Below are 25,712 nucleotides of genomic sequence, written 5' to 3'. Positions count from 1 at the left end.
CCAGGTAGGTCTTCTTTGTGAGCACACAACAGAAACACAACTCAAATGTGTTTATGTAAGAAGGGGCACTCACTGAGTCCCAGACAGGAGAAGGAAGGATGTGTGTGAATCCCTGAAGGGTTGCCTCTGGGACTGGATCCTGGTCCAGACTCCACAGACTTTTCATGAAGGCTTAGTGCCTCATAGGGGCTGTGTCCACAGAAATTCAAAATGCAGGCTCTGGGTCCTGTGCAAAGCTCCTTAGCTCTGCAGAGTTCCAATTCAGAATACAAACATGGACACACACCCTTGCAGCTCAGGGGCGGGACCTGTGACTGGCAGCTCTTCCTAAGAAACCAAGGTGGTCCTGTTCCCAGAAAGAAAGGGAGGCGGAAGGGTTCTGCCCTGTTGGTCTGCCTTACATGGGGCTCCTTGCCTTCCAGACCCATCTGCCATTGCTACCTAAAGCTTAGACAGTTTGCACAGTTCAAACCAGCATATTTACGGGAGTGATGACATCATAGAACCAGGGTTCCAGAAGGCTGGGGTGGTCAAGAACACATGCCTTCTTGAGAAGAAGGAGAACCATTAGCCAGGTGGGGCTGGAGAGTGCTTGGTGAGGAAGAGGAGGTTCCTGCCACAAACCACCTTGTCCCGTAGATCCTTCCAGAAGGCCCTGGGCTGGCTGGGAGTTAGGGCCAGAGAAGTAGGTAGGCTTGGAAGCTGGATAGAGCCCCATGATGGGACCACTGTAACCCCAAGGGGAATCCTTGAGGGGTGTAATCGCCCAAGGCAGACCTTTCAGCATCCCAAGGCTCTGAGAAACCTATCTCAGAGGGACATTCTGAGTCAGGATGGGGAGGGCTGCAAGTATCTGTCAAACAGCAATTTGCTATTTCCCTGAAATCCTAATTCAACAGGGCCATTTGTTCTCTTTGCAACAACAGAGTGGGGTAGTGAGAATAGCCAAAGAATGTCCCTCCCGAGTGCATGCTGTGTGGCAAAGATAGGCAAAACAAGAGACCAGGAGGCAAGCAAGGTCACCAGAGAAGCCATCTTGCCCCTGCAGATGCTGAGGGGAAGGTGGAGGGATTGGGCCTTTGCTATCAACACCATACACCTGGTTTAAAGGGAAAGATGCATATCCTACGACAGGAGCAGGCCCCATGTGCTCTCATGGAATGAACATTTTGAAGGAGAGAACACAGTTATTTTATACTCTCTTCTTCATTTCTTCATCATTAGACCCAGGCTTCCCATCCTTGGCCAGAGCACCTCGCAAGAGTTTATGTATCTAGAGGTACAGAGTGTCCCTTTGTCCCTCAATGACAATGTTAATTTTAGTTGCAAGGTCAAAACACTGTCTGGGTTTTGCTAAGCAATATGGGGAGGACCAAGACCATGTATACAAGTCCTGATATTCCTCTAGCTTCCACCACCTCAGACTTGGTACCCATGATAGTTCTTGTTCAAACCAATCATTATGCCCACACCATATTCCTATTGTAGTCCAGAAATCTGCCACATTCCTAGGAGTCTCGGTTCCACTTTGTAAGGAACACGAAACAAAGTCTTGGGTGTTTATTATGTATCTTAATCATACCATCATTCTGATTGGGTAGGTATTAATAAATAAATTTTCATTTCACACATGGGGTCCAGAGAGATAAGTATGTTGTTCAAAGTCGCACAGCAGCCCAGCCTTTGATAGCTGGCAGTGGGTGGGAATTCAGAGTCCTTGATCTTCAAACACACACACACACACACACACACACACACACACACACACACACACACACACACAGATTGAGAGAGAGAGAGAGAGAGAGAGAGAGAGAGAGAGAGAGAGAGAGAGAGACAGAGAGACAGAGAGAGCATTAAAGTGCAGGTTATTTCTATAACAAGATTACTTTTACTTGCTTCTGATATGCACCTTGACAGAAACAAGCCAACAGAATCTACAAGTAACCCACCAGGAATTGCACAAGGCATAGTTTGCAGAGGTGAAGGTCGTATTTCACATGTCTGGGAGTATGGCTTGGGGGAGATCGGCACCCCAGTGTTCCAGTCCTTCCTCTGAAGGCACATGCTCAAACACACACCACAAATGCTGGTGAAGCACAGTCTACTCCCCTCCTTTGTCAGCCTTGCTCCCCATCCTGCACCCAAATGCTGCCTGTGCCTAATTACAGGAGGACCTGCAGATGAAGCCGGGGTGGTCTTGATTTTGAGCTGTTGAATCTGGGCAATGGGTATGCAGAGGATCATGAGATTACTCTCTTTCTCCTTTTGTGTTTCAATTTCCCGTGACCCAAAATATGATATGAATTAAAAAAAAAATGAGCTGAGTGTGGTGGCTCTTGTCTGTGACGCTAAGGCTCTGGAAGCAGAGGCAGGAGGATTGCTGAAGGCCAGCCTGGTTACATACTGATTTCCAGGATAGGTTTGGGCTGTAAAGCGAGACTGGGGTAGAGGGGGGCACTGAAACTCACCAGGCTTTGAGCACTGAGTGAGCAGGAAAATGCGGTTTCTCTCCTCAGATCCCCCAGGCTCTCAGAGGCTGGCAGGCACCTTGTTCCTTTCGATGATGATGAAGGTGCTGCTTATCTGCATGGCAAGTTGCCTCCTGGTGGTGAATGGTGGAGACCTCATCAATCGCTGTGCCTTGGCCAAGATACTGCACGAGGAGGACTTGGATGGGTTTGAGGGCTACTCCCTGGCCGACTGTGAGTGCCGCTGCCTCAGCTCCTCTCCACCCCTCCTCTAGCTCTCTTACCCCCTTCCCTCCTTTGCCATTTGTCTTTCAAAGTCAAGTTCAAAGAACCATCTCCCGCCCCCACCAAGAAGCCTTTCCCAACACGCCGCATTTCAACCAACAACCATTAACTGAGCACTTATTATGCACCACTGTTTTCAATGTAATCAAATTCTTTCCCTCACCGTGATCACACTCTAGGAGGGCAATAGCAGCAACAAGCACACACGCAGACATAAAGTCTTGGCTGGCGGTGACACACGCACTAAGTGTGTGATGCAGGCCTATGATTCCCAGAGTTGAAAGCAAGAGGGTTGCTATGAGGCCAAGCAGGGATAGATAGCGAGTTCTTGTCTCAAACAAGCAGGCAAAAAAAAAAAAAAAAAAAAAAAAAAAAGGCTTCAGGGGTCAGCAGACGGCTCAGCAGGTAGAAGCGCTTGCCCTGTGAGCCTGACAACCGAATCTGATCCCTAAAACCAACATTGTTTTGAAAAGTTGGAGCTGGAGAAATGGCTCAGCAGTTAAGAACATGTTCTGGTCCTCCAGAACACCTGGATTTGAGTCCTAGCACCCATGTCCAACAGCTCGCAACCATCTGCAACTCCATCTCCAGGGAGCCTGATACCCCTGGCCTCCACAGGTACCCTGAAGTCGCACACACACAGACACACATAATTAAAGATGACACTGTTTACCACACCTATAATCCCAGGACTCTATGGCAAAATGAGTGCAGAGGAAGGGAAAGTAGCCTGAAGTTCATAGGCTGGCCAGCCTGGAGTCCGTGATGCACCTGCAGAAACAAGAAAGGCAAAGAGGAGAACCGTCTCCCAAAAGTTTTCTAACTTCAACACGCATTCTCATTCTCTCTGTGTCTCTCTGTCTCTGTCTGTCTGCCCACCTGCCCTGCACCGCCCACCACACACACTTAAAAAAAAAATCTTAAAAACAAATACATGTGCAAAGGTAACTGCTGAAATGAGGAGGTCAGAGACAGACTCTGAGGAAGTGACCCTGGGCAGTGTTGAATGAACCGACAAATGTCTAGAGGAAAGGCATTCCAGGCCAAAGGAGCAGCCAGTGCAAAGGCTTTGTCCATGGTCCTACATGGAAGGGTTCTTTCCTTTCCACCTGAAATCTGTGCACACCTGCCTTGTGACACTTTCTCCACTTCTCATGCTGTGTGTGTGTGTGTGTGTGTGTGCATGCGTGCGTGCGTGCGTGCATGCGTGCGTGCGTGCGTGTGTGTGTGTGTGTGTGTGTGTGTGTGTGTGTGTGTGTGTTAAGCACATACTTTTGTTCTAGGCCCCTTGAAGTCAACACCAGTCCATTGGGCTGTGCATAGTCCTGGCACACAGTAGGTACTCAGCAAGTGTAGAAAACATAAGTGGGTGGAAAGATGGGGGGACAGCTGTACAAATGGACAGGGAAATGGACTGAAGGACGGATGGAGTCTGTGGGTACTTCTAGCTCTTCAGGAATAGCTAGCCTCTTGGGCCTTGTTCCCTCTCCTGATCCCACTTTTGTTCAGTGGATTCCTTCCCACTCAGTTTGCATCCTTCTAACGCCTGAGCCTCTTCTCTCTGTTCTAAGGGCTGTGCTTGGCTTTTGTGGAAAGCAACTTCAACACATCAAAGGTGAACGAGAATGTAGACGGCAGCTTCGACTACGGCATCTTCCAGATCAACAGCCATTACTGGTGCAATGACTACCTGAGTCATTCAGAGAACTTCTGCCACATGGACTGTGAAGGTCTGGCTGGGAGCCCTGGGGTGGGGGTGCTGAGAGAGGAAACCAGGCTCTACTACAGGCACAGCCTAGGCCTGTCCTTCCAGGGATGGTTTAAAGAGCAAGGAGTCCCTTGACTGAGTAGAGGAATCGCTCCACAGTCTTAACGCCCCATCCTTGCATGGGGTCTGGAGGGTCCCTTGAGGAGGGTCCAGAAAGGCTCTTAATGGCTGGGAGTGGCACTGCAGGCACACTAATTAACAACATGTTATATATTGAGCATATCCTATGCATAGCTTATTTTATCCATCCTTCCACACAATAGAAACTTTATGATCCCTGCTTCCCAGAGGAGCAAGTTGAGGCTCAGAGAACTTCTAAGGGCTGTTGTCTTTAGTACCACCTATTTGGGAGGCTGAGGCAGGAGGACTGTCTGAGCCCAGAAATCCAAGGCTGGCCTGGGGCCATACAGTGAGATGCTGTCTGAGGAAGGGAGGGGAGGAGGAGAGGAGGGAGGGAGGGAAGGGGGAAAGGAGGGAGGCAGCCTGGAAATGTGACTTGTGGCCTTAAATGCTCAGGTATATCCATTCACTTGTTCCCAGGCTAACAGCCAGATTAAAGGCCAGGTACAAATTTCTTGCCTCAAAGCTAATCTAGGAGGCTTGGCAGGGCCAGTGGCTCCTTCCTACCCTAACATTCTTGGGTTTGTCACCTACAGACCCCTTTATAAGCAGGACTTTTTCTTGGTCTTCCTCCCAGAAATCTGAAAACTCTGGGTGAGCCGTTACCTACCCTGGCTGGAGGAACTGCAGTGGGCAGGCTCAGTCTCCTCCTGGCCTCACTTCCCATCTCAGGCAGCCACTGCAGGGCTATCTAAATGGGCCCCTAGGATGGAGGCCTTGCCTAATCTGGAAGTGCTCAGGCCCTAGGTTGACAAGTGCAGGCAGAGACAGTGTCTGTTTAGTCTTTGGGTTCAGCCTTTGAACATATCACAGGTGACCTCCTCTTTCTTTTCAGATATGCTGGGTCCCAACCTCCTTCCATCTATCCACTGTGCGAAAAAGATTGTGTCTGGATCAGGAGGGATGAGAAACTGGTGAGGAGGACGGGTAGGATTGAGTTAGGAGGAGCATACGACAGAGCGAGAGGCAGTGGACAAGGACTTGTGGGCAATCGCTTACAGAGGTTTAGAAAAGCATGGAGCTGGAGAGATGGCTCAGTGGTTAATATCACTGACTGCTCTTTCAGAGGACCCTGGTTCAATTCCTAGCACCCACAGACGACAGATCACAAACATCAGCAACTCCAGCCCTAGGGGAACCAACACCCTCTTCTGGCCTCCACTGACATTGCATGCACATGGTACACAGGCAAATACTCTCACATACAAAATAAAAATGAAAATCTCAAAAAATTTAAAAAAGGAAAAAGATGGGGTAGTGGATAGCACTCTTTGACATAATACCTGGGGTTGATTCTTTCTGTGATATTGAATTAATAACTTTTCTTTTTCTTTTTCTTTTTCTTTTTTTTTTTTTTTAGTTTTTGTTTTATTTTTCGAGGCAGGGTTTCTCTGTGTAGCTCTAGCTGTCCTGGAACTTGCTTTGTAGACCAGGCTGGCCTTGAACTCACAGAGATCCACCTGCCTCTACCTTCCAATGCTGGGATTAAAGGCGTGCACTACCACTTCCCTGCAATAATTTTTGATTGTAATAAGACAAAGCAACTTGAGTTAGCAGAGGAAAACTATTTGTTCACATGTTTAAATATTTTGTTACTTATTTTTAGTTTGTGTATGTGTGTGGTATGCATGTCTGCATACATGTGTGTGGAGGCCTGATGTTGATGGAGTCTTCCTCGGTCTCTCTTCACCTTATTCATTGAGCAGTCTCCAAATTGTACCCAGAGCTCACGGATTTGGCTAGTCTGGCTGAGGAGTTTGTTCCAGGAATCCCCTGTCTCAGCCCTCAGAACACTGGAATTCGAGGTGGACAGGCCTTCCTGACACTTATGTGGGTTTTGGGAGAAATTCCAGCTCTGGTCTTTATGTTTGTGAACCATCCCCCAGCCCAGAAATTTATTTTGAGAGGATGTCTCTTACTGAGCCCACTGAAGGGATGCAGCTGGGCCTCAGGAGAAAGTTGGAATCTCAGGAGAGACTTCTCATGGCCAGTTCTGCTTCCACGGCTTCCACATTCAAGTCACCAGTCTCTGCAGACCAGCATCCCCTGCTCTCCAATCCACAAGACAACATCCCAAGTCTGTAACTTAAAGTCCTTGGAGGATGGGTTAGTCAAAGTTCCTGATACAGTGACTCTAATTGGTTCAGTGTGAACCAGTGTTTTCCCCCTTGATCCAACCCGCTAAAAGCATAGCGAAGTCGTCATACAAACGTGTCTCCTGCAGAGGCCTTCTCATAATCAACAATATTTCCTATTAAAAGGGACTCCTTAGTGGGACAGATACCTCAAAGTTTTCAGCTCCTCAAAACTGGAGGCATAGGGGACCACTTAACCTTTTCTGTGCTTCAAACTGGACCTAAAACTAATACAAATGCCCATATACAGGAACTGGTAAGAATGCAAAGAGTTGTAAGTGTTGCATGCTCAAAACAAGATCCAGGAAGGAAACTTAATGATCATTGGGGCTGATCCTTTTTGAAGGGGAGGTTCAAAGGTTGCAACTAGGATTTTGTTTTAATTAGCTCTAAATCCTATAGAATAGTGACCCCCACCTTCAAAGGGAAGTGAGGAATTAAAAATGTGGATGCTTATGAATGAGGGAAGAGGGCAAGCCCCGGGAGTGAGGGAACCTCAAAGAAGACTCAGAAAGGACAGCCCAGCCAGGAACGAAGTGGACTCTGGGTGCTGCTTTGCAGGGAGGCGTCGCCAGTACTAGATCACACGTGTGGAGAAGTGGCAATTAAACAGAGGACAAAAACCTTCTCTTTTCACTCCACAGGGTAGAGTGGAGGTTGCACTGTTCAGAACGGCCGCTCTCCTATTGGATGACAGGATGCCATCTGGGATGAACCAGGGTGCAGACCCCTGGAGAGTCACTCCAGAACCCCCGCTCTACTGGGAGATTCTTCACTACTTCATCTTCTTGCTTTCACCTCACACTATTTTCTTCTCTTCCCACTCACAAGTAAAACTGACCAGAGTCCCAGGGGAAAATGTCTTACGGAGGTTCCCTGCTTGTGTTCATCCAGACCCAGTTCCTTTGTTCTAAACTGTCATTTGCAAACCAAGAAGACGTCAAATAAATACAATTATTTTTTAAAAATTTATTAAAGCATACTCTGGGCAAATAATGTGTTTATTTAGTTCTTAATTCCACTTACATTTGAGTACGTACCACTTTAAGAGTGTTCTAGACATGAGAAAAAGGAAGACTGACATATATATATCTGCTGCTCTTAAGGGATTCACAATTAAGTTAGTGAAGAAGAGACAGCCACAGACATTACAGTGGGTAATAAAATATTTACTAAAATCTATACTTGTTGCTTAGAAACAGTACCAAGCTATTAGTAATTACACCCAGACAACTATTTTTAAAGGTTAATAGAAGATTCAGATATAGGTAGCCAGTGGGGCTGAGTGGCATTGAAATGGAGAAAATGGTACTGAGATAAAAATATGGTAACAGGTGCCAATGACTTGGAGAGAATGAATGAGAATCTAGATTATCAAAAAAAAATTTTTTTTTTAAAGTAGAAGAGGACCAGCAAAATGGCTCAGCAGGCAAGAGTGCTTGCTGCCAAGCCTGAGGACCTGAGTTCAATCCCAGGAACCTACATGGTAGAAGAAAACTGACTCCTGGAAGTTGTCCTGACCTACACACCAGTGCAGTGGTATGTGGGTGTACACACACACACACACACACACACACACACACACACACACACACACGCATGAAAGCTTTTCTGGATAGGATCCGATTGGTTTGGCAGGAGCAGACATGGAGTATAATTTCCTTAAGGACAAGGCACAAAGGCAGAAAAGGGACAGCTGGGGAAGTGTCCTGCACACAGCCAGTATCAGCAGTGTCTAACTAAACTGGAGTGCTAACGTGGGCTGCTTATTCCTCTACCCGAAGCCTTAACTGCATCAACAAAGGATCTGACTGTTCACTAGCTTCCTGACTTCTGTATTTCACAAGCAAGTAGGAAGTCAACCAATAACTAAGCCAGAAGAGCCCCACATTAGATACTTGTCTTGCTGCTGTGTCAAAATACCCGAAAAACCCAGGGTTTTATTTCTTATTTTTCATTCTTTGGCTCACAGTTTGAGGGTCCAGTCCATCACGGTTGACATGGCAGCAGGAGTGTGAGACTAACTGATCATATGGCATCTGCACTTAGAAAGCAGAAAGAGATGCATGCTGATGTTCAACTAGCTCACTTTCTCCTTTTTGATTGGTCCAGAACCCCAGTCCAAGGGATAGTGCCACCCACATTCAAGTCGGTCTTCCTTCCTCAGTTAAAACTTTCCTGGAAATATCCTCCCAGACACACCCCATGGTGTGTTTCCATGGTGATCCTGAATCTAGTCAAGCTGATAAGGATAAATCATCACAAATTCGAACTTGATTTCAATACTTCGTTAAGAATATTACAACTAGTCTCAGCATTTTTTGGTAAAATAATTTCTAGCATCAAATTTTTATGGAAGTCATACATGCAGGAGAGGGGAATATAATACACTTCATTTTATAAAATTAAAAACTAATATTGTCAGGACTGGAGAGATGTCTCAGTGGTTAAGAGCACTGGCTGCTCTTTTGGAAATACAGGCTTAAATTCCTAGCACCCACATGGCAGCTCACAACTGCCTGTAATTCCAGTTCCAGGGGATCCAACACCATCTTCTGGCCTCCGTGGGCAACAAGTATGTGTGGTGCACAGTCATACATGCAGGCAAAAGCACCTGTAAACATTAAAATAAAATGTACTTTAGTTATTTTGTTGAGGACAGGTGAAAACGTCATCATAGACCAGTATGGACCTGAGGACTGTCACTTAGAATTAATGTTCTTCAGTCCTTTCATCCTCCGAAAGCCTAGAATTATTGAGCCTTAGGGCTCCCTTCTCTCTGAGCGTTACTCCAAGTAGCCCATTGTATCTCCTGGAACACCTTTCTTAGGTATATCAGCTCCAGTATTTATGTGGGTTCATTTTGATCCCTTCCCAAATTTTTCTTCTCACTTAACTCACAGCTTCTCACACTCTCCAAACTCCTCATATACACATCCCCAGAAACTCCAGGACAAGCAGGGACATACATGCCTTTAAAGGTTTCACGCTAGACCCCTAGTGGTTGAAATCTGCTTAGTTTTGCATATTTAAAACTCTTTAAAGTTAACTCAAAGGATCCCATGTTTAGAAGTCATTTCCCACCAGTTCAACAGCGCTGACTGTATTTTAGACTCTTTCGGAAGTGAAGATGAAGCCAGCTGGATCCTGTATGTCTACCCATGAAAAAATGCTTGGTTAGGAGCACTAGAGTCACCTCTAGCGTCGGAGCGGTGCGGTTGGAGCTGAGGATTATACAACCGAGGTCTGCCGGGTGAGAAGGGTAAGGACGAAGCTGTCCCGCCGCGGGCCACACCCTTTGCACGTGCGCCGGTGCAGGCGTTGCTCGCCGCGCAGGCGCAGTGAGGGGAGGAAGTAGGAGTTGCACCAAGAGCGCGAAAGCGTTGAGTGGAAACTTGAGCTCTGGGCCCTCTGGTGGAGGCTGCACTGAGGACGGGGGATGGACGAGGCCACCTCCTGCGCCTGGGGAGGCCGGGTCCCTCCCCCTTGGAGCTTCGGACACAGGTCCAGGACCCGGCGGGCAGTGAGGCAGCGGGGCGCCCTTAGCCACCCGCACTTCGCCCGCACTCGCCGCCTCCTCCGTGCGGGGAGAAGGGCGGCGACTCGTGGGAACTGGGGCGGGAGATGAGCGCTCTCGTCGTGGGCCTCCCACAGCGTTCTCTCTCCGTTCACAGCGTTCTCCCAGTTTGCCGGTCTGTTGATAATCCGGGCCTTCCCGAACGCTGCGGCGGGCCCCGGTTTCCACACCATCACCAGCTTTTCCTGGGCCAGGGACGCGCGGAGAGCCCCGAAGGCTTGAGAGCCGAAGCCTCCTCTTCAGACGTGGTCCGTGAAGGTGGGTACAAATGAGGGAGCTGGAGCGAAGTTGGGTTCAGCCTTAGCGTTTGTACGGCTCTCCGGTTCACAAGTGCATCCCGGTGTATTTTCACTTGAGCCGCGAGGGCTCCAGGCTTCCTGGATGGTTACATGATTTTTTTTTTTTTTCCAGGTTTGCAGCAATGACTGGTGTAAAGAGGTCAAACCCAAGTGTGCTCATGTAGAATATTCGGCATCGGGTTTCTGTTGCCTTTAAATTTAAGAAATCACAGGAGGTTAGCTGTGTTGCTTTCCTGTACATTTAAGACGTGTGAGTTTGACAAACTGTCCGTTGTAACCATTTCCCAGAAAATAGGCTTCTTTAATGTGCTCTAGAAACCCTCTTCCATGTCAGCATGCCAACCGATTTAATTTCCCAGAGCCTGCCTGGGGCCACACCTATGTCTCTCAGTTCAAACACCTGTCCTTTTCAAGGACCGTTTCAGTTAATGATTGGCCACCTGATCTGTCTTTTTGCTTGTCTTTGTCCATGTAGCTTTCCTCATCCACTTTTATTGACTCTGAGAACTTTCCTTAGTAGGGATCCCTATTACACCATCTCTGCTTCTGTACCTTGTTCAACACTTTCTTCCATCTTCGTTCATCCACTTCTAATGATGGAGGAGATCATCTGTCATGCATTGTTTAATTATTTAATTGTGTCTGTTTTCTAACCTGTGACTAGGTCCAGGCATTTATATAGTATAGATGTCACTGGAGAAATTACAAAACAGTAGTGAGTTTTTCCTGCTTTTTGGAAACTGGGACTATTTCATAAATCTTAGGTGTTAAGAATCTTACAAGTTGCTGGGCAGTGGTGTACACTTTTAATCCCAGCACTCGGGAGGCAGAGCCAGGTGGATCTCTGTGAGTTCGAGGCCAGCCTGGGCTACAGAGTGAGATTCAGGAAAGGTGCAAAGCTACACAGAGAAAAACAAAACAAAACAAACAAACAAACAAACAAACAAAAAGAATCTTACAAATTAAGCCCATCATTGAATAAGTGAAGTCATACTTAGTACAGAGTTTAAGTATTCTTTTAGCTTTGGTGAATACAGGTAGTTTCTACCTTGTTCCCCCTGACACATACCTTTTATAAATATAGAAAAGAGAATGATGTTTTTAAAAGCGCCTTAAGAGAAATTTTTACTTCATTTTCTCTTCATGAAGGAAGACGATTACCAGCAACCACTGGGGTAAGCTTATCTTAGGTGACGGCTCTGTGCTTCCTGCTTGTCCAGAAGAGCCCAGTGTGACTCGTCACACGGCCAGTCTTCCTGGCAGTGCTGGGCATGCCAGCTTTCTAGCAGGCAATTAGTTTTAGATCTTCAGATAGAGCAATTTCATTTTTAAATCATTTATTCACTCATTCAGTCATTCAGCTGACATACTACCAATCCTCTACTAGATGGTGTGGACTGTGCTTGATTTTTGGGATAAGAAAAGAACAAAATATATGCCTATCAGAGGTGAATTAGGACTTGTGATGGAACGAAGATGCATAAACAGATCCATAGGTTACTAATAATGCTTTGACTTATTTTGTATTGTTGAAAGTTTAGGAATATATATGTGGTAGTTTGAATCTAATTGGCCTCCATAATCTCATAGGGAGTGGCACTCTTAGGAGGTGTGATTTTGTTGCAGTGGGTATGGCCTTGTTGGAGGAAGTGTATCATTGTTGGGGCAGGCTTTGAGGTTTCCTATGCTCAGGGTACTGCCCAGTGTCTCAGTTACTTCCTGTTGCCTGCAAGCCAAGATGTAGTCACCACCATGTCTCCCTGCCCGCTGTCATGCTCCCCATCATGTTGACTATGGACTGAACCTCTGAAACTGTAAGGGAGCCACCCCAGCCACCCTAATTAAATGTTTTCTTTATAAGAGTTGCTAGGGCCGGGCAGTGGTGGCGCACGCCTTTAATCCCAGCACTTGGGAGGCAGAGCCAGGCGAATCTCTGTGAGTTCGAGGCCAGCCTGGGCTACCAAGTGAGTCCCAGGAAAGGCACAAAGCTACACAGAGAAACCCTGTCTCGAAAAACCAAAAAAAAAAAAAAAAAAAAAAAGAGTTGCTAGAGTCATGGTGTCTCTTTACAGCAATAAAAACTTGACTAAGACAAGATAACACTTTTCACAATTGGAGTAGACATCTTGAACTAATGGTATCTACTGTACTGTAAGACTGGGAATTCGCTTAATTGATAGAGTGAGTGCATGCCTAGCATGAAGCACCGGGTTCTATTTCTAGCACCACATTAAAAAAAAAATGAAAGGTGGGCATAATGGTACACACTTCTAATCCCAGCACTCAAGAGTTGGAGATAGGAGGATCAGAAGTTCAGCATTGTCCTGGGACTCAGAAGAGGATCCAGTTATAGGAGACATTGTCTCAAAAAAAAAAAAAAGATTCACAGTGATTTGTAAAATATTTATCGAGTTAACATGAGGAATAATTTATTTGTATCTCACAGAAGTGTATTCATTCAGATGAGCCTCTCATAGTTTTTGTTGCTTGTAAAATTTATAGAATAGGTGTATTTCTTCCTTTTGATGGATTAGTAATTTGGAGAGGGGTTGGTGGCAGTTTCATTTCATCTGCATTTTGGATCATATTCTGAAGTAGGACCTGCTAGGTGTGAAGACTTAAGCATTTCTTTGCTCGCTTGAAATGCTATGCTTTCTCTGCAGGACTTCCTTTCATCGTGACTGTCACCAACAGAGGGCAGTTAGTAAATCCTGCCTCCTGGAAATGATGCAGAAAGTACTGTGACTTAAAAAAAAATAGCATTTATTTGGGGTTCTCTATACATAGTTAAAATGTTCTTCACATCCACTCTGTAAAGTGAGCATTGCATTTCAAGTATATCCAAAATGAAGTCTTTGGCAGGTTATGATATTTTAAGTCTGTTATAACTAGGTTTGTCTTGGCACCAGACATAAGGCAGCTTGACATCAGGCCCTTGTAATGGCTCACAATACCAAGAACTAGCAAATTACTGCTTTGGTTTCCACTGATGGCCAAACAAGGATGAAGGAAAACTTTGTAGACTTTGACCAACCATACTCTCAACATTCTAATCTTGGACTTTAGATAAAAGGATTGAACTGGATTATGTGAGAGGACAACTACTGTTGAAAGTAAATATATATATATAAATTGGCCCACCATCTACAGTTAATCACCTTAATCACTTTGATAGTCCATAAATTTCTCCACTGTTTGTGTAGTATGTAATAAAAATGCCAATATCTGGTAGTTCATTCGCAAATCTTAATTGATCTTAAAGCTGTAGGATACCTCACTGTTAGCTGGGATTATTTTTTTTTTTTTTTTTTTTCTTTTTTTCTTTTTCGAGACAGGGTTTCTCTGTGTAGCTTTGCGCCTTTCCTGGGACTCACTTGGTAGCCCAGGCTGGCCTCGAACTCACAGAGATCCGCCTGGCTCTGCCTCCCGAGTGCTGGGATTAAAGGCGTGCGCCACCACCGCCCGGCTATTGTTTATTTTTTAACTCTTTTCATTAAAACTCTAGGTGTTCTGTGGATGTAAAGAGCTTGCCTAACGTGCGAGGCCCTGGCTTTTAGTGTCAGTAATGTCAGTAGCGCGCGCGCGCACACACACACACACACACACACACACACACACACACTTACTTCTAGAATGGACTTTAATTCAAATCCCTAACAGCTTCATGAGCTTCAGTTCTTTTGTTTGGTTCTGCTGTGCTGCAGAAGTGGTGCTGATGTCCCATGAAGACAGAAACCCCCGAGTTGCTGGCGCTGCCAAAGAGCCTGTGTATAAGCTGGAAGAAGCTCTGTTCTCAGTGTGGGAAAGGATGCATTATTATTAATTTATTCCTCAAATTCCCTTTTCAGTGGCAAGTTCTTGTTAAGCATATACTTGACAGAACTTGTAAAATCAGTCGGGGAGCTGACCTACCTGCCCACAAGCTTTGGAGGAAGGAGGAAATCATGTTTCTCTAGTTCCTGATTAAGGACTTGCTTTTATGCTAAAGTAGTTACCTAATCTGAATATCTTAAGAGTCTTCAGTTACCTTGGCAAATCATTATCTAAATATTTCCATAAACTCCTGTGTGAATTAGTTTTTTGGGTTTTTCTCCTTTTTGGTTGTTTGAGACAGGGTCTCACTATGTGGCCCTGGCTGTCCTGGAACTCACTTTGAAGACTCAGAGATCCACCTGCCTCTGCCTCCCAAGTGCTGGGATTAAAGGTGTGAACCACTACCACCTGGCCAAACATTTATTTCTTTGACTGCTTGTGGAATGGCTTAAGCAGTGAATAAATCAAATGTAGAAAAGGTATTCCAACTGATTCTGAGGGGTTTTTTGTTTTGTTTTTTTGTTTTCTTTTTTCCTAGACTCCATGGTTATAGGGCTAGGGTGTCTAAGTCAGAAGCAAGGGTGTTAGTGATGGAGTGGAAATCACACACATTGCTCAGTGTGTGATTTAAGCCTTGATCCACAGGAGGCAAGAGTCTGCAGGAAGTACAGCTTCCATCTGCCGATTTGAAACCTGTGAGTGTGTGGGATTCATACCACATTCCTGGCTTAGATCCCTAAACTGGCACCAGGAACTTCTGGAATAGATTGAGGTGGTGACAATGAGTCATACCAGATTGTACCTAGACTAGAGCTGGCTAGTCAGATCCTGTGTTGTGTCTGCCTCTCCTCACTTAGGATAATGGTCTAAGAATTATGGGTATACTTTGTTTTTTAAACATAGAACAGTTATTATTACAAGCATTTTAAATTCATCTGGTTGGTTGGACCTAGGACAGTTAGCATTCTGTGTGATAATGGCTCAGACTCCCCTTGTGCTGCTGTCAGGCATTAAGATCTAGTCATTATTTAAGACACGTATTTTAAGATAGCTATTTTCATTATCTTAACTTTTGAGTTTAGAAATAAGCTTTCTTGGACTGTGAAACAAAATTACTGATAATTATATACAGAAGGTTATATATTAAGAATGTGGTAAACAGAAAAATAAAAACAAGTCTAAGAAGGAATTCAGTGGTGGAATAATTAAAAAGAGAATAGTGGGAGGTTATAGCCATTTCATATATTGAGTATATATTATACCAAGAGTCTGTATTATCCCACAAGAAAAGCAGTGGTGCAGATGGAAGCCCCGGTAAGGTGCAGCTGCTGGTAAGTTCGCACAGGAAGCTTCCCTTTGTATTTAACTAAATGCCCTTTTTGTTTTCTTGAAGGGACCATTTAAGTTTTCAACAGGTTGCAGGTTTAAACAACTGTGGTGTGTGTGTGTGTGTGTGTGTGTGTGTGTGTGTGTGTGTGTGTGAGAGAGAGTGTGTGATGTTCTTGAGGTTGTAACTTTCTGAGTTCTTTCAGTCTGGGTGGAATGAACCTCTGTGCACATTGAGGTGTCAGCAGACATCAGAAAATGTTTGTGTCCTGACAAATTAATATCTGAGTAAAGTCTAATGGCCAATCTCTTCATAAAGAATGTATCACTCCATGTTCCTAGGTTAAGGAAAGGCAGTGGGTAGTATAACCGCCTAGGTTAGCACTGAGACAGAACAGAGAGGGCATTGGGACTGTTATGGATTGTGGATGTCAGTCCCGGGGGGGGGGGGCCGCCCCCCCCCAGCCCCGCAAAGGTGCATGTAACTAGTGAGTAATTCTCTTCTCAGATAACATGAACCCTGAAGTCTCTTAATAATTCTTACTCATCTGTGTAAGACAGCAGAATCTCATTGAGTCTGTTAGCTATATCCTTTCTGAGTGGCCCATACCCTCTGTTTATCTGAGATGGGCTTATGGTTAATTTTGGAACATAGGTACAAAGCTGTATAGCTCAAAGTATTACTGTAAGCTGTTACAGTTTATAAGCATCCTGCTTACCCATATGTATCAGTTTGTAGTATGACATAAAATGTTTTTAAATTTGTAAAGAAAGTGTAACCATCAAGTGAGAGATATAAAAGACTATAGATATAAAATGCATTTTGGTAAAGAAGGTTAAAGAGAAAGATGCTTTCAGATGAGAAAGGATTGTAGGTGGTAGTTTTGTCCTAAAGTAAGCAGTGTTCCAAAATGTACATCACAATTGAGGACAAACAGACAGGTTAAGCACATTACAGAAGGTCTAAGTTAAAAAGGTCTGTGAGAGGTAAAACTTGAAGATGCTATTGTATTATTAAGTTTACAATTATGGCCTGCAGATAACTTAGTGGATAAAGGTACTTGCCACCTCACAATGCAAGCCTGGTGACCAGAGTTCCAACCCTGGAAGCCTCTTAAAGGTGAAAGGAGAGAACCCACTCCATATGCTGTCCTTTGACCTCTGCATGCATGTTGAGGCATGTGCCACCATACAACAATAATAAAAATGTCTGACTATTATAATTAAAGATTATTTTTAAAGTCCTAACAACAGACATCATTTGATGTTTATTTCATGGATCAGTCTACTCTGGACATTAGGGGAAAAAGCTACAGAAGCAAGAAACAGTGTACAAATACTCTAAGATAACTTTTCAATTTGGCTTTTGGAGTTTTCTACAACAAAGTTGAAAGAGAATCCAAAAGGGGGAATGATCACAGACAAGAGAGCAAGCAGAATCCAACTGGGACCCTGCCTAGTAATGGTTTTGTAACAAAGGTCAGCTGTCATAAATAAAGGGCGGGGCGGGGGAGGCCTGGTTGCCAAGGTTCCCTGAGCTCAGGGGGCTTTCATTCAGTTTCCCACCAGTGTGGGGCAGCACTGTGGATCGAGTCCCTACTGCATGTCATGTCTCTACTGCAGTTTGGCGCACGAAGGCTTCTCTTCACGTGGCAACTTTTGTGGCTGTTGGCCCTGGCTGTTCCCATTCTAGAGTTCACTGGAGACCCAGTCCAGTTGACTTCAGAGCCCTGGATGCCAACCAAGCTCTGGTCTTGGCACCCCTCTGATCGTCCACCTAAATCCCCACATACTCGAGCACCCAAGACAGACACAGCGGGCGTTGAGGATCTGGGGTCCTCTGCTTCCACAGAAGTGTTGGTCCCACTTGAGGAGTTGACTGACAGTTTACTTCCGTTCCAGGATCCCAGTACTTCTCGGGAGCCGAACCCAGAGCCTGAGGAGCTTGCTGTTTCACATCAGGATCTGACCAACAAGCTGATACCACCTGGGAAGAAGCCAAAGAACCTTTTAATACTAAAGGGGGATCAAATTCAGGCTCCCATTGTACCTTCACAGTTCAGAAGTACTCCCAGTCTATCTGAGGCTACAGATCACCAATTGTATGAAATAATTGTTCCACCACTAGACAGCCGGAGTTCAAAAGCAACAAAGTTCACTGTTTCACCCAAGGAGTTGAAGAAAGATCTAACTCAGCATAAGAAACTTGCTAAAGTGGTTGTTGGAAAACCTCAAAAAATCATGGATGATTATTATGAAGATCTGAATATGAATGAAACTTATTCTTACAACCTTCCTCTGCAATCCCAGGAGAGTGCAGATGAAGCGCCAGAGCTCTTAGAACAGGTTGAACCTGACCAGTTGGAGACACAAGTTCAAAATCCAGAGAATCTCCTTCAGGATGCTCCAGATTATTTCCCACAGCCCCCTGAGGAGGATGAGCCTTTAATCCCAGCTCACCGTCCTCTTCCTTCTGAGGAACGACCAATGCATCCTGAAATAAATGGTTCACCTCCAAATAGAAATGAAGCTCAGCACTCAAACTTGCGAAATGTCACAGTGAATCCTGTTGATCTTGAGACAGTGACTTCAGAGGCAGATACGGAGGCACAAGCTACTCTGAGCCAGCCACGGACCCTAGGGCAGTTTCCAGAGAGTTCTGAGTTGTTGGAACCTTCATCAACCCAACATGAGGCCCCAGATGAGATTTTAGAGCTTCCTGAAGACCTTGAAAATTCTGGTAGCCAGCTAGAAGCTCTGGCTCCATCTACAAAGCTCCCTGAAGAAATCAGTCTAGTTGAGCAAGAGGCTACAGTTCCAGTTCCAGAATCCTCTATGCAGAGTGTAGTTGAAACTCCACTAACCACAATTCCACATCCCAGTCAGGATCAAGTTCTCCATTATACTTCGCCCAAGATTACAGTCAAACCTGTAGATGTGGTAGTTACAATAACTTCTGAACCTGGAAAGGAGATTGAGTCATCTCCATATGAGGAAGAGACTCCAACTCAGACTCCAGGTCCTCTTGTCGGAGCTGAACCTTTCCCCAGCCAGCAGCAGCAGCCAGCTGAACCTTCTGGGTATCCTGAGGAGGTTGAATCTTCTGGAATTGATTTGGAATCTCCAATTCAGTCTCAAGAGAATGCAGAGGAGTTGGGGCCCTTACCAACCCAGCAGGAAGATCTGTCTCAACATCTGGGCCCTGTTTTGGAGGATGAACCTTCTCCCAGTGAACTAGAGCAGCCAGTTCAACTTTCTGAGTCTCCTGAGGAGGTAGGATCAGGTTCTGGAAACCAGCCTGAAGCCTCAGTTCAGCCTGCAGAGGTCCCTCCAGTCGAGCAGGAGGCACTGCTTCAAACTGCAGAGTCCCCTATTGAGAGTGTAGGTGAAACTTCACCATTTCACCAAGTCCAGCCAGATCAGAGTGAAGATCACCATTATCACTTGCCACATGTTACAGTTAGACCTGTGGATGTGGCCCTCACCATAACTTCAGAGCCTACCAAGGAGACTGAATCTTCTCTTGCCCAGCAGGAATCCCCAGTGAATCCTTTGGAGTATGCTGATGAGACGGAACCCTTTCTGAATGAGGAGAAGCCTCCAGCTCAGGCTTCTGAGCCTCCTGAGGAGAGTCAATTTCAAAGCCAGCTGGAGGTACCAGCTCCAGCCTTAGAGTATGCTGAAGAGTTGAAACCTTCTGCAACTGATCAGGAACAAGCAGCTCAGTTTCCAGAGCATCATGAAGTGACAGTTTTACCCCCAGGTCACTATCATGCTCAGCATTCTAGCTTGTCAAATGTGACTGGTCAACCTTCAGATCTGGAGATTACCATAACAGAAAAACCCGTAGCTGAGATGGGAACTTCTCCTGTGTACCATGAGGCTACAGCATCTCCTGAAGAGGTTGAAATGCTAAATCAACAGGATATTCTGTCTCAGTCCTCAGAACCTATTTTGTATCATAAACCTCTAAGCCAACAAGAAGACACAGCTGGAATATCACAGATCTCTGAGGAAGGACAACCCTTTCCAGACCAGCAGGAGTCTCCAGAACAGATTATAGAGCAGCCTAATGAAGAGGTAGCTCAACCTCCAGATTACCATGAGGTAACAGGTACATCCCTGGGTCATGGTCAAGTACATCCTCCAGCATCACACAGTGCACCAACTCAGTATCCAACCATCCCAACAGAGGAGCAAAATTCTCTAGTTGGTCAAGAGGTCCCAACCCAGCCTGAAGAACTTCCTGAGGAACCTGCTCCAGAACAGATTATAGAGCAGCCTAGTGACGAGGTAGCTCAACTTCCAGCTAACCATGAATTAACAGTTCCATCCCTGGGTCATGGTCAAGTTCATCCTCCAGCATCACACAGTGTCCCAACTCAGTATCCAACCACCCCAACAGAGGATCAGCATTCCTCAGTTGGTCAAGGGGTCCCAACCCAGCCTGAAGAACTTCCAGAGGAACCTTCTCTAAGTCAGCAGGTTAGCTCAACTTGGCCTTCAATGACGGATACATATTTTTCACCTGCAGATCTAGAGGCAATGTTCAGAACTGAACATTCAAAATCATATAAAACCACCGTTAAACATGTGGACCCAGCACTTAGCATAACTCAAAAGCCCTCTCTGGAGATTGGATCAGTTCCATTTCCGCAGGAGGACCTACTTGAGCCCATAGATTCCACTGAACAAGGTAAATTTTCACAAATCCAGACTAGTGCCCTTTCAAAGCCTCCATATGTCTTCGAAACTGAATCTCCAACCTTCCAAGAGGCCATAGCTCAGACAACATATCACTCTAAAGAGGTGCACCTTTCTTCAGCTCAGCAGGAAGCCTCAGAACTGCCTCCAGGTCACAGTATGGGAATAAGACCTTCTTTACATCAGCAAATGGCCGCAGACCTCCATGAGAATCACACTCCCAAACCACTGAAAAATACTGTAACTCACATTCCAACACACAAGATGATAGTTCCAAGGCCAGATAAGGATCGAGTAGAGTCTACGTCATCACCTAATGGGTCATTTCGGACTTTGGACCTAGACGTTACTGCAACTTCAGAAAGTATTCCAGAAGCTGAGCATTTACCGAAGAGAACTATAAATCCACAGACTAATTTTCAAGGGGAAATTTCACACCCAACTAAAACCACAGTTCAATCTTTGGATCTGGAACTTGCCATAAATCTACAACCTACTAGTAAGGACAAACTTTCTCAAACTATTCAGGAGACCACAAATCAGATGATGGGACCACATAAAGAGGTTGTAGCTCAAGGTCCAGAATATAATGAGATGACAATTCCAACACCAACTGAGAATCAAGCTGAGTATCTAGTATCACCCACTGCCTCATTTCAGTCCTTAGACCTAGAACTCACCGTAAGTTCAGAGCCTACCAGAAAGCCTCACCATCCTACAACACCCCCCAAAACAGGGCACTCTATGGTGATACATCCAGAACATGTTCACATTCAACATCCAAACCCAACTAAAGCTACAATTCAAACTTTGGATCTGGAACTTGCCATAACTCCTCAACCTATTGTTGAGGGAGAATTTTCTCTTAGTATGCAAGAGCACATGACTCAGATTACAGAGCCACCGGAAGAGGCTGTAGCTCCAGCCCCAGTGTATCAAGAGGTCACAGTTCCAACACCAGGTCAGGCTCAAGCTGAGTATCTGGTTTCACCCAATGCCACATTTCAGCCCTTGGACCTGGAACTCACCATAACTTCTGAGCCTACTAGAGAGGCTCACCATCCTACAGTTCCAAAGCAGACAGTAATAGTTCATCTACCAAAGCGCCCTCTGGTGATACATCCAGAACAAGTTCACACTCAGCATCCAAACCCAAATAAAGCTACAGTTCAAACTTTGGATCTGGAACTTACCTTAGCTCCACAACTTATTGCTAAGGGAGAACTTTCTCAAACTATGCAAGGGACCACAACTCAGATTACAGAGCCACCCGGAGAGGCTGTAGCTCCAGCCCCAGTGTATCAAGAGGTCACAGTTCCAACACCAGGTCAGGCTCAAGCTGAGTATCTGGTTTCACCCAATGCCACATTTCAGCCCTTGGACCTGGAACTCACTAAAACTTCAGAGTCTACTAGAGAGGCTCACCATCCTACAGTTCCAAAGCAGACAGTAATAGTTCATCCTCCAAAGCACCCTCTGGTGATACATCCAGAACAAGTTTACACTCGGCACCCAAACACAGCTGAAACCACAGTTCAACCTTTGTATATAGAACTTACCAAAACTCCACGACCTACTTTTGAGGGAGAACTTTCTCAAACTATGCCAGAGAGCACACTTTATCTTACAGAACCACCTAGAGAGATTGTAGCTCCAGCCTCAGTGTATCAGGAGGTGACAGTTCCAGCACCAAGGAAGGACCAAGCTGAGTATCCAACAGCACCTATTGTCTCATTTCAGCCCTTAGACCTGGAACTCACCATAACTTCAGAGCCTACCAGAGAGCCTCACCATCCTACAACTCCAAAGCAGACAATAATAGTTCATCTTCCAAAGCGCCCTCTTGTGAAACATCCAGAACATGTTCATGTTCAGCACCAGAAGCCAACTCAAGTCACAGTTCAACCTCTGGATCTGGAACTTACTGTATCCCGTCAAACTACTGCTGAGGAAAAACTTTCTCAAACTGTGCAGAAGAGCACAACTCAATTTACAAAACCACCTAAAGAAGTAGTAGCTCCAGTGCCAATATATCAGGAGGTGACAGTTCCAGCACCAGGTCAGGCTCAAGTTGAGGGTTCAACATCTCTTGTATCATTTCAGCCTTTGGATCTGGGACTCACCATAAGTTCAAAGCCTACAAGAGAGGCTCACCATCCTACAACTCCAAAGCTCCCTCTGGTGATACATCCAGAACATGTTCATACTCAGCATCCAAACCCAGCTGAATTCACAGTTAAACCTTTAGATCTGGAACTTACCATAGCTCCACAGCTTACTGCTGAGGGAAAACTTTATGAAAGTATGCAAGAGACTGCAACTTATCTTACAGAACCACCTAAAGAGGCTGTAGGTCCAGCCCTAGTGTATCAGGAGGTAACAGCTCCAACACCAACTCAGAATCAAGTTGAGTATCCAACCTTACCCAGTGTCTCATTTCAGCCCTTGGAACTTGAATTCACCTTAAGTTCAGAACCTGCTAGAGAGACTCACTACTTTATAACCTCCAAGAAGACTGTAAGAGTTCATCCTCCAAAGCACCCTCTGGTGATACATCCAGAACAAGTTCATACTCAGCATCCAAACCCAGCTGGAGTAACAGTTAAACCTTTGGATCTGGAACTTACCATAGCTCCACAGCTTACTGGTGAGGGAGAACTTTCTCAAAGCATGCAAGAAAGCACAACTCAGATTACAAAACCTCCTAGACAGGTTGTTGTAGCTGAGTATCCAGTTTCACCCAGTGTCACATTTCAGCCCACAGACCTGGAACTCATAACTTCAGATCCTACTAGAGAGTCTCACCATCCTACACCTCTAGAGGAGACTACAGTTCCTCCTCCAGAGTACCCTCTGGTGATATATTCAGAGCCTTTTCACGATAAGCATTCAAATCCACCTAAAGTCACTGTTCAGCCTTTGGATCTAAAACGTACTGTAACTCATCAACCTACTAATGAGGGAGAACTTTCTCAAAGTATGGAAGAGGTCACAACTCAGATTGCCAAACCACCTAAAGAGGGTATAGCTCTAGCCCCAGAATTCCAAGAGGTGACAGTTCCGATACCAATTCAGGGTCAAGCTGAGTATCCAACACCAGCCAGGATCTCATTTCAGTCTCTGGACCAGGAACTCACCATATCTGCTCAGCCTCCTGCAGGGACTCACTATCCTCTAGCTCTGGAGCAGACTACAGTTCATCGTTCAGGTCACAATGTGCTGCTAAACCCAGAACTTGTCGCTCCTATTACAAGAACTCTAACTGAAGTCATAGTTGAACCTGATGATTATATCCCATCTACGGTAGGAAACATTACTGAAAATTTGCAGAGGACCACAGCTAAGGTTAGAAAACCACCTAAAAAGGTTGTAGCTCAAACTGTAGGATATGCGGAGGGTGAGGTTCCAGCTCTAATTCAGGATCAAGCTGAGTATCTAACACCACCATATCAGCCCTTAGACATGGAACCCACTGTAACTTCAGAGCCTACTAGAGAGGCTCATCATCCTGCAATTCTCAGTGAGACTAAAGGTCGTCTTCCAATGAATTCTCAAGTGACACTTCTAGAACAGGATCACATTCAGCATCCAAGCACAACTGAAATCCCGGTTCATCCTTTAGATTTGGAAGCTGCCATAACTCATCAACCTACTCCTAGGGAAGGACTCTTTGAAACTGTGCAAAAGACCTTCTCCCAGCCTGCCCAGCTACATGAGGGGCTTGGTACCAAAGCGCCAGCGTTTGAGGATAGTCAAGATGCAATGCCAGGTCATCAAATTCAGCATACAGTGTCACACAAGGTCTCAGTTAAACATCTTGATGTAGAGCATGCTACTACTGAAGTATCTAAGATAGAGGGTGAACTTTCTGAAGCCCCAGAGAATATTACTGTTCCCCTTCCAAATAACCCTGAAGAGACACTCCCACCTCCCGACAAGATTCAGGTTCAACCTCCAAACATAACTCACTATTTACACTCAGAATTTTCGGTTACTCGACAACCTAATACAATGGTTAAACGTTCTGCTCGTATGAAGGACACCCCAGCTCAGACTTCAGAGATACCTATGGAGACTGTAGCTCAACCTCTAGAGCATTATGAGATAACACCTCTAACTTCAGTTCATGTTGAAACTCAACATTCATATTCATCAGCTATAGAGCCTGAGCATTCTGAAGTCCTAGAGTCTGCGCATCCTGAAGTGCCAGGGACTACATCTTACCTAGAGTCTGCACATTCTGAAGTCCCAGACACTATATTTTATCCAGAATCTTCACATTCTGAAGTTGCAGAGACTACACTGTATACAGAGTCTGCCCATCCTGAAGTCCCAAAGACTACAGCTGCTTCTAGAGAGGCTTTGGATTGTAGAGTCTTAAACACTGCAGCTATTTCTCCAGAGTCTGCACATTCTGAAGTCCCAGCAACTACAGCTGCCTCTGCAGAGGATGCAGATTGTAGAGTTGCAACAATTATAGCTATTTTTCAAGAGTCTGTACATTCTGAAATCCCAACAACTACAGCTGCTTCTAAAGAGGCTGCAGATGTTGGAGTCTCAACAACTGCTGCTGTTTCTCCAGAGGTTGCACATCTTAAAGCCCCAACAACTACAGTTGCTACTCCAAAGTTCTCTGAAATGACACCTCTACCTCCAGATCTGGCTGAGAAACAGTATCCAAGCCCAACTGAAGTCACAGTTACATTTTTCAAAGTGAAACTTACCTCAACTCCATATCCTGAAAGTTCTAATACAGAACAAGATTTAGCTGTGGAACAAAATGCTTACTTGTACACCGACATCTGTGACTTCTGCTTGTGTGAAAATGAGACACTGTTGTGCATTCATCTCAGCCCAGTGCGGAGACTCCAGCAAGTGCCTGTGCCAAAGCCCGACACCTACAATGACACTTTTGCTATCTTGTAAGACTCTCCTTTATTTCTGTTTTACAGCATGCCTGACATAGCACCCTTTTCCTCAAAGCTTTCCTGGACCTTCCTCGTCACCCAAATTCCCATTGATTGACTTTCTGCTCTTACCTTCTCTTGTCAGCTTTTCCTTGTCCTCAGTTCCCTTCTTCTTCCAGTGTCCCTTCTCCAGTCTTTTATTTATGATAGCCATTCTTCTTTTTCTGTATTCATTCTTTTTTAGCCCCATTATATCATTGCTTAACCTTTGTTCTTCTGTTTCATGCTGCCCTGTTAATAATTTATC

At 45.3% G+C, this 25,712-nt stretch overlaps 2 protein-coding genes across 11 annotated transcripts in view; both read left to right on the top strand.

Moving 5' to 3' along the window:
* Nucleotides 1-515: 515 nt before the first annotated feature.
* Nucleotides 516-7,775, top strand: Lyzl6 (lysozyme like 6). Of its 3 annotated transcripts, none has more exons than XM_042282933.2 (5): nt 516-575; nt 2,520-2,705; nt 4,328-4,486; nt 5,480-5,558; nt 7,424-7,775. In XM_042282933.2, exons 2-5 carry the CDS (start codon nt 2,564-2,566, stop codon nt 7,491-7,493), a joined length of 450 nt encoding a protein of 149 aa, XP_042138867.1. In that variant the 5' UTR covers nt 516-575; nt 2,520-2,563; the 3' UTR covers nt 7,494-7,775. The 3 variants fall into 3 exon arrangements, with proteins under 3 accessions (XP_042138867.1, XP_015850483.1, XP_015850477.1); XM_015994997.3 differs by having other exon boundaries at nt 527-595; XM_015994991.3 differs by having other exon boundaries at nt 554-689.
* A 2,331-nt stretch (nt 7,776-10,106) lies between these two features.
* LOC102914574 (leucine-rich repeat-containing protein 37A-like) overlaps nt 10,107-25,712 on the top strand; it is a 58,244-nt gene continuing 42,638 nt past the window's right edge. For 3 of the 8 annotated variants that reach the window (XM_042282931.2, XM_076543476.1, XM_042282930.2), the window contains exon 1: nt 16,602-25,420. In XM_042282931.2, the coding sequence (XP_042138865.2) occupies nt 17,403-25,420 (8,018 nt within the window). In that variant the 5' untranslated portion in view covers nt 16,602-17,402. Of the gene's footprint in view, nt 10,615-16,601; nt 25,421-25,712 lie in introns of those variants that run through there. The other 5 variants (XM_076543478.1, XM_076543477.1, XM_076543479.1 and 2 more) reach the window with 5 other exon arrangements.

The sequence above is a fragment of the Peromyscus maniculatus genome, chromosome 8, assembly GCF_049852395.1.
Source record: "Peromyscus maniculatus bairdii isolate BWxNUB_F1_BW_parent chromosome 8, HU_Pman_BW_mat_3.1, whole genome shotgun sequence".
Classification (NCBI taxonomy): Eukaryota; Metazoa; Chordata; class Mammalia; order Rodentia; family Cricetidae; genus Peromyscus; species Peromyscus maniculatus.
Note: the sequence above shows the minus strand (reverse complement) of the source record. Positions and strands in the feature narration are given on the sequence as shown.

What these genes read in the sequence shown, in the direction of transcription:
- Lyzl6 (XM_042282933.2), top strand. Translation starts at nt 2,564, where the DNA reads ATGATGATGAAGGTGCTGCTTATCTGCATGGCAAGTTGCCTCCTGGTG. An exon ending in CTGCCACATGGACTGTGAAG is followed by an intron (nt 4,487 to 5,479) that starts GTCTGGCTGGGA and finishes CTTTCTTTTCAG; the next exon opens with ATATGCTGGGTCCCAACCTC. An exon ending in TCAGGAGGGATGAGAAACTG is followed by an intron (nt 5,559 to 7,423) that starts GTGAGGAGGACG and finishes TTCACTCCACAG; the next exon opens with GGTAGAGTGGAGGTTGCACT.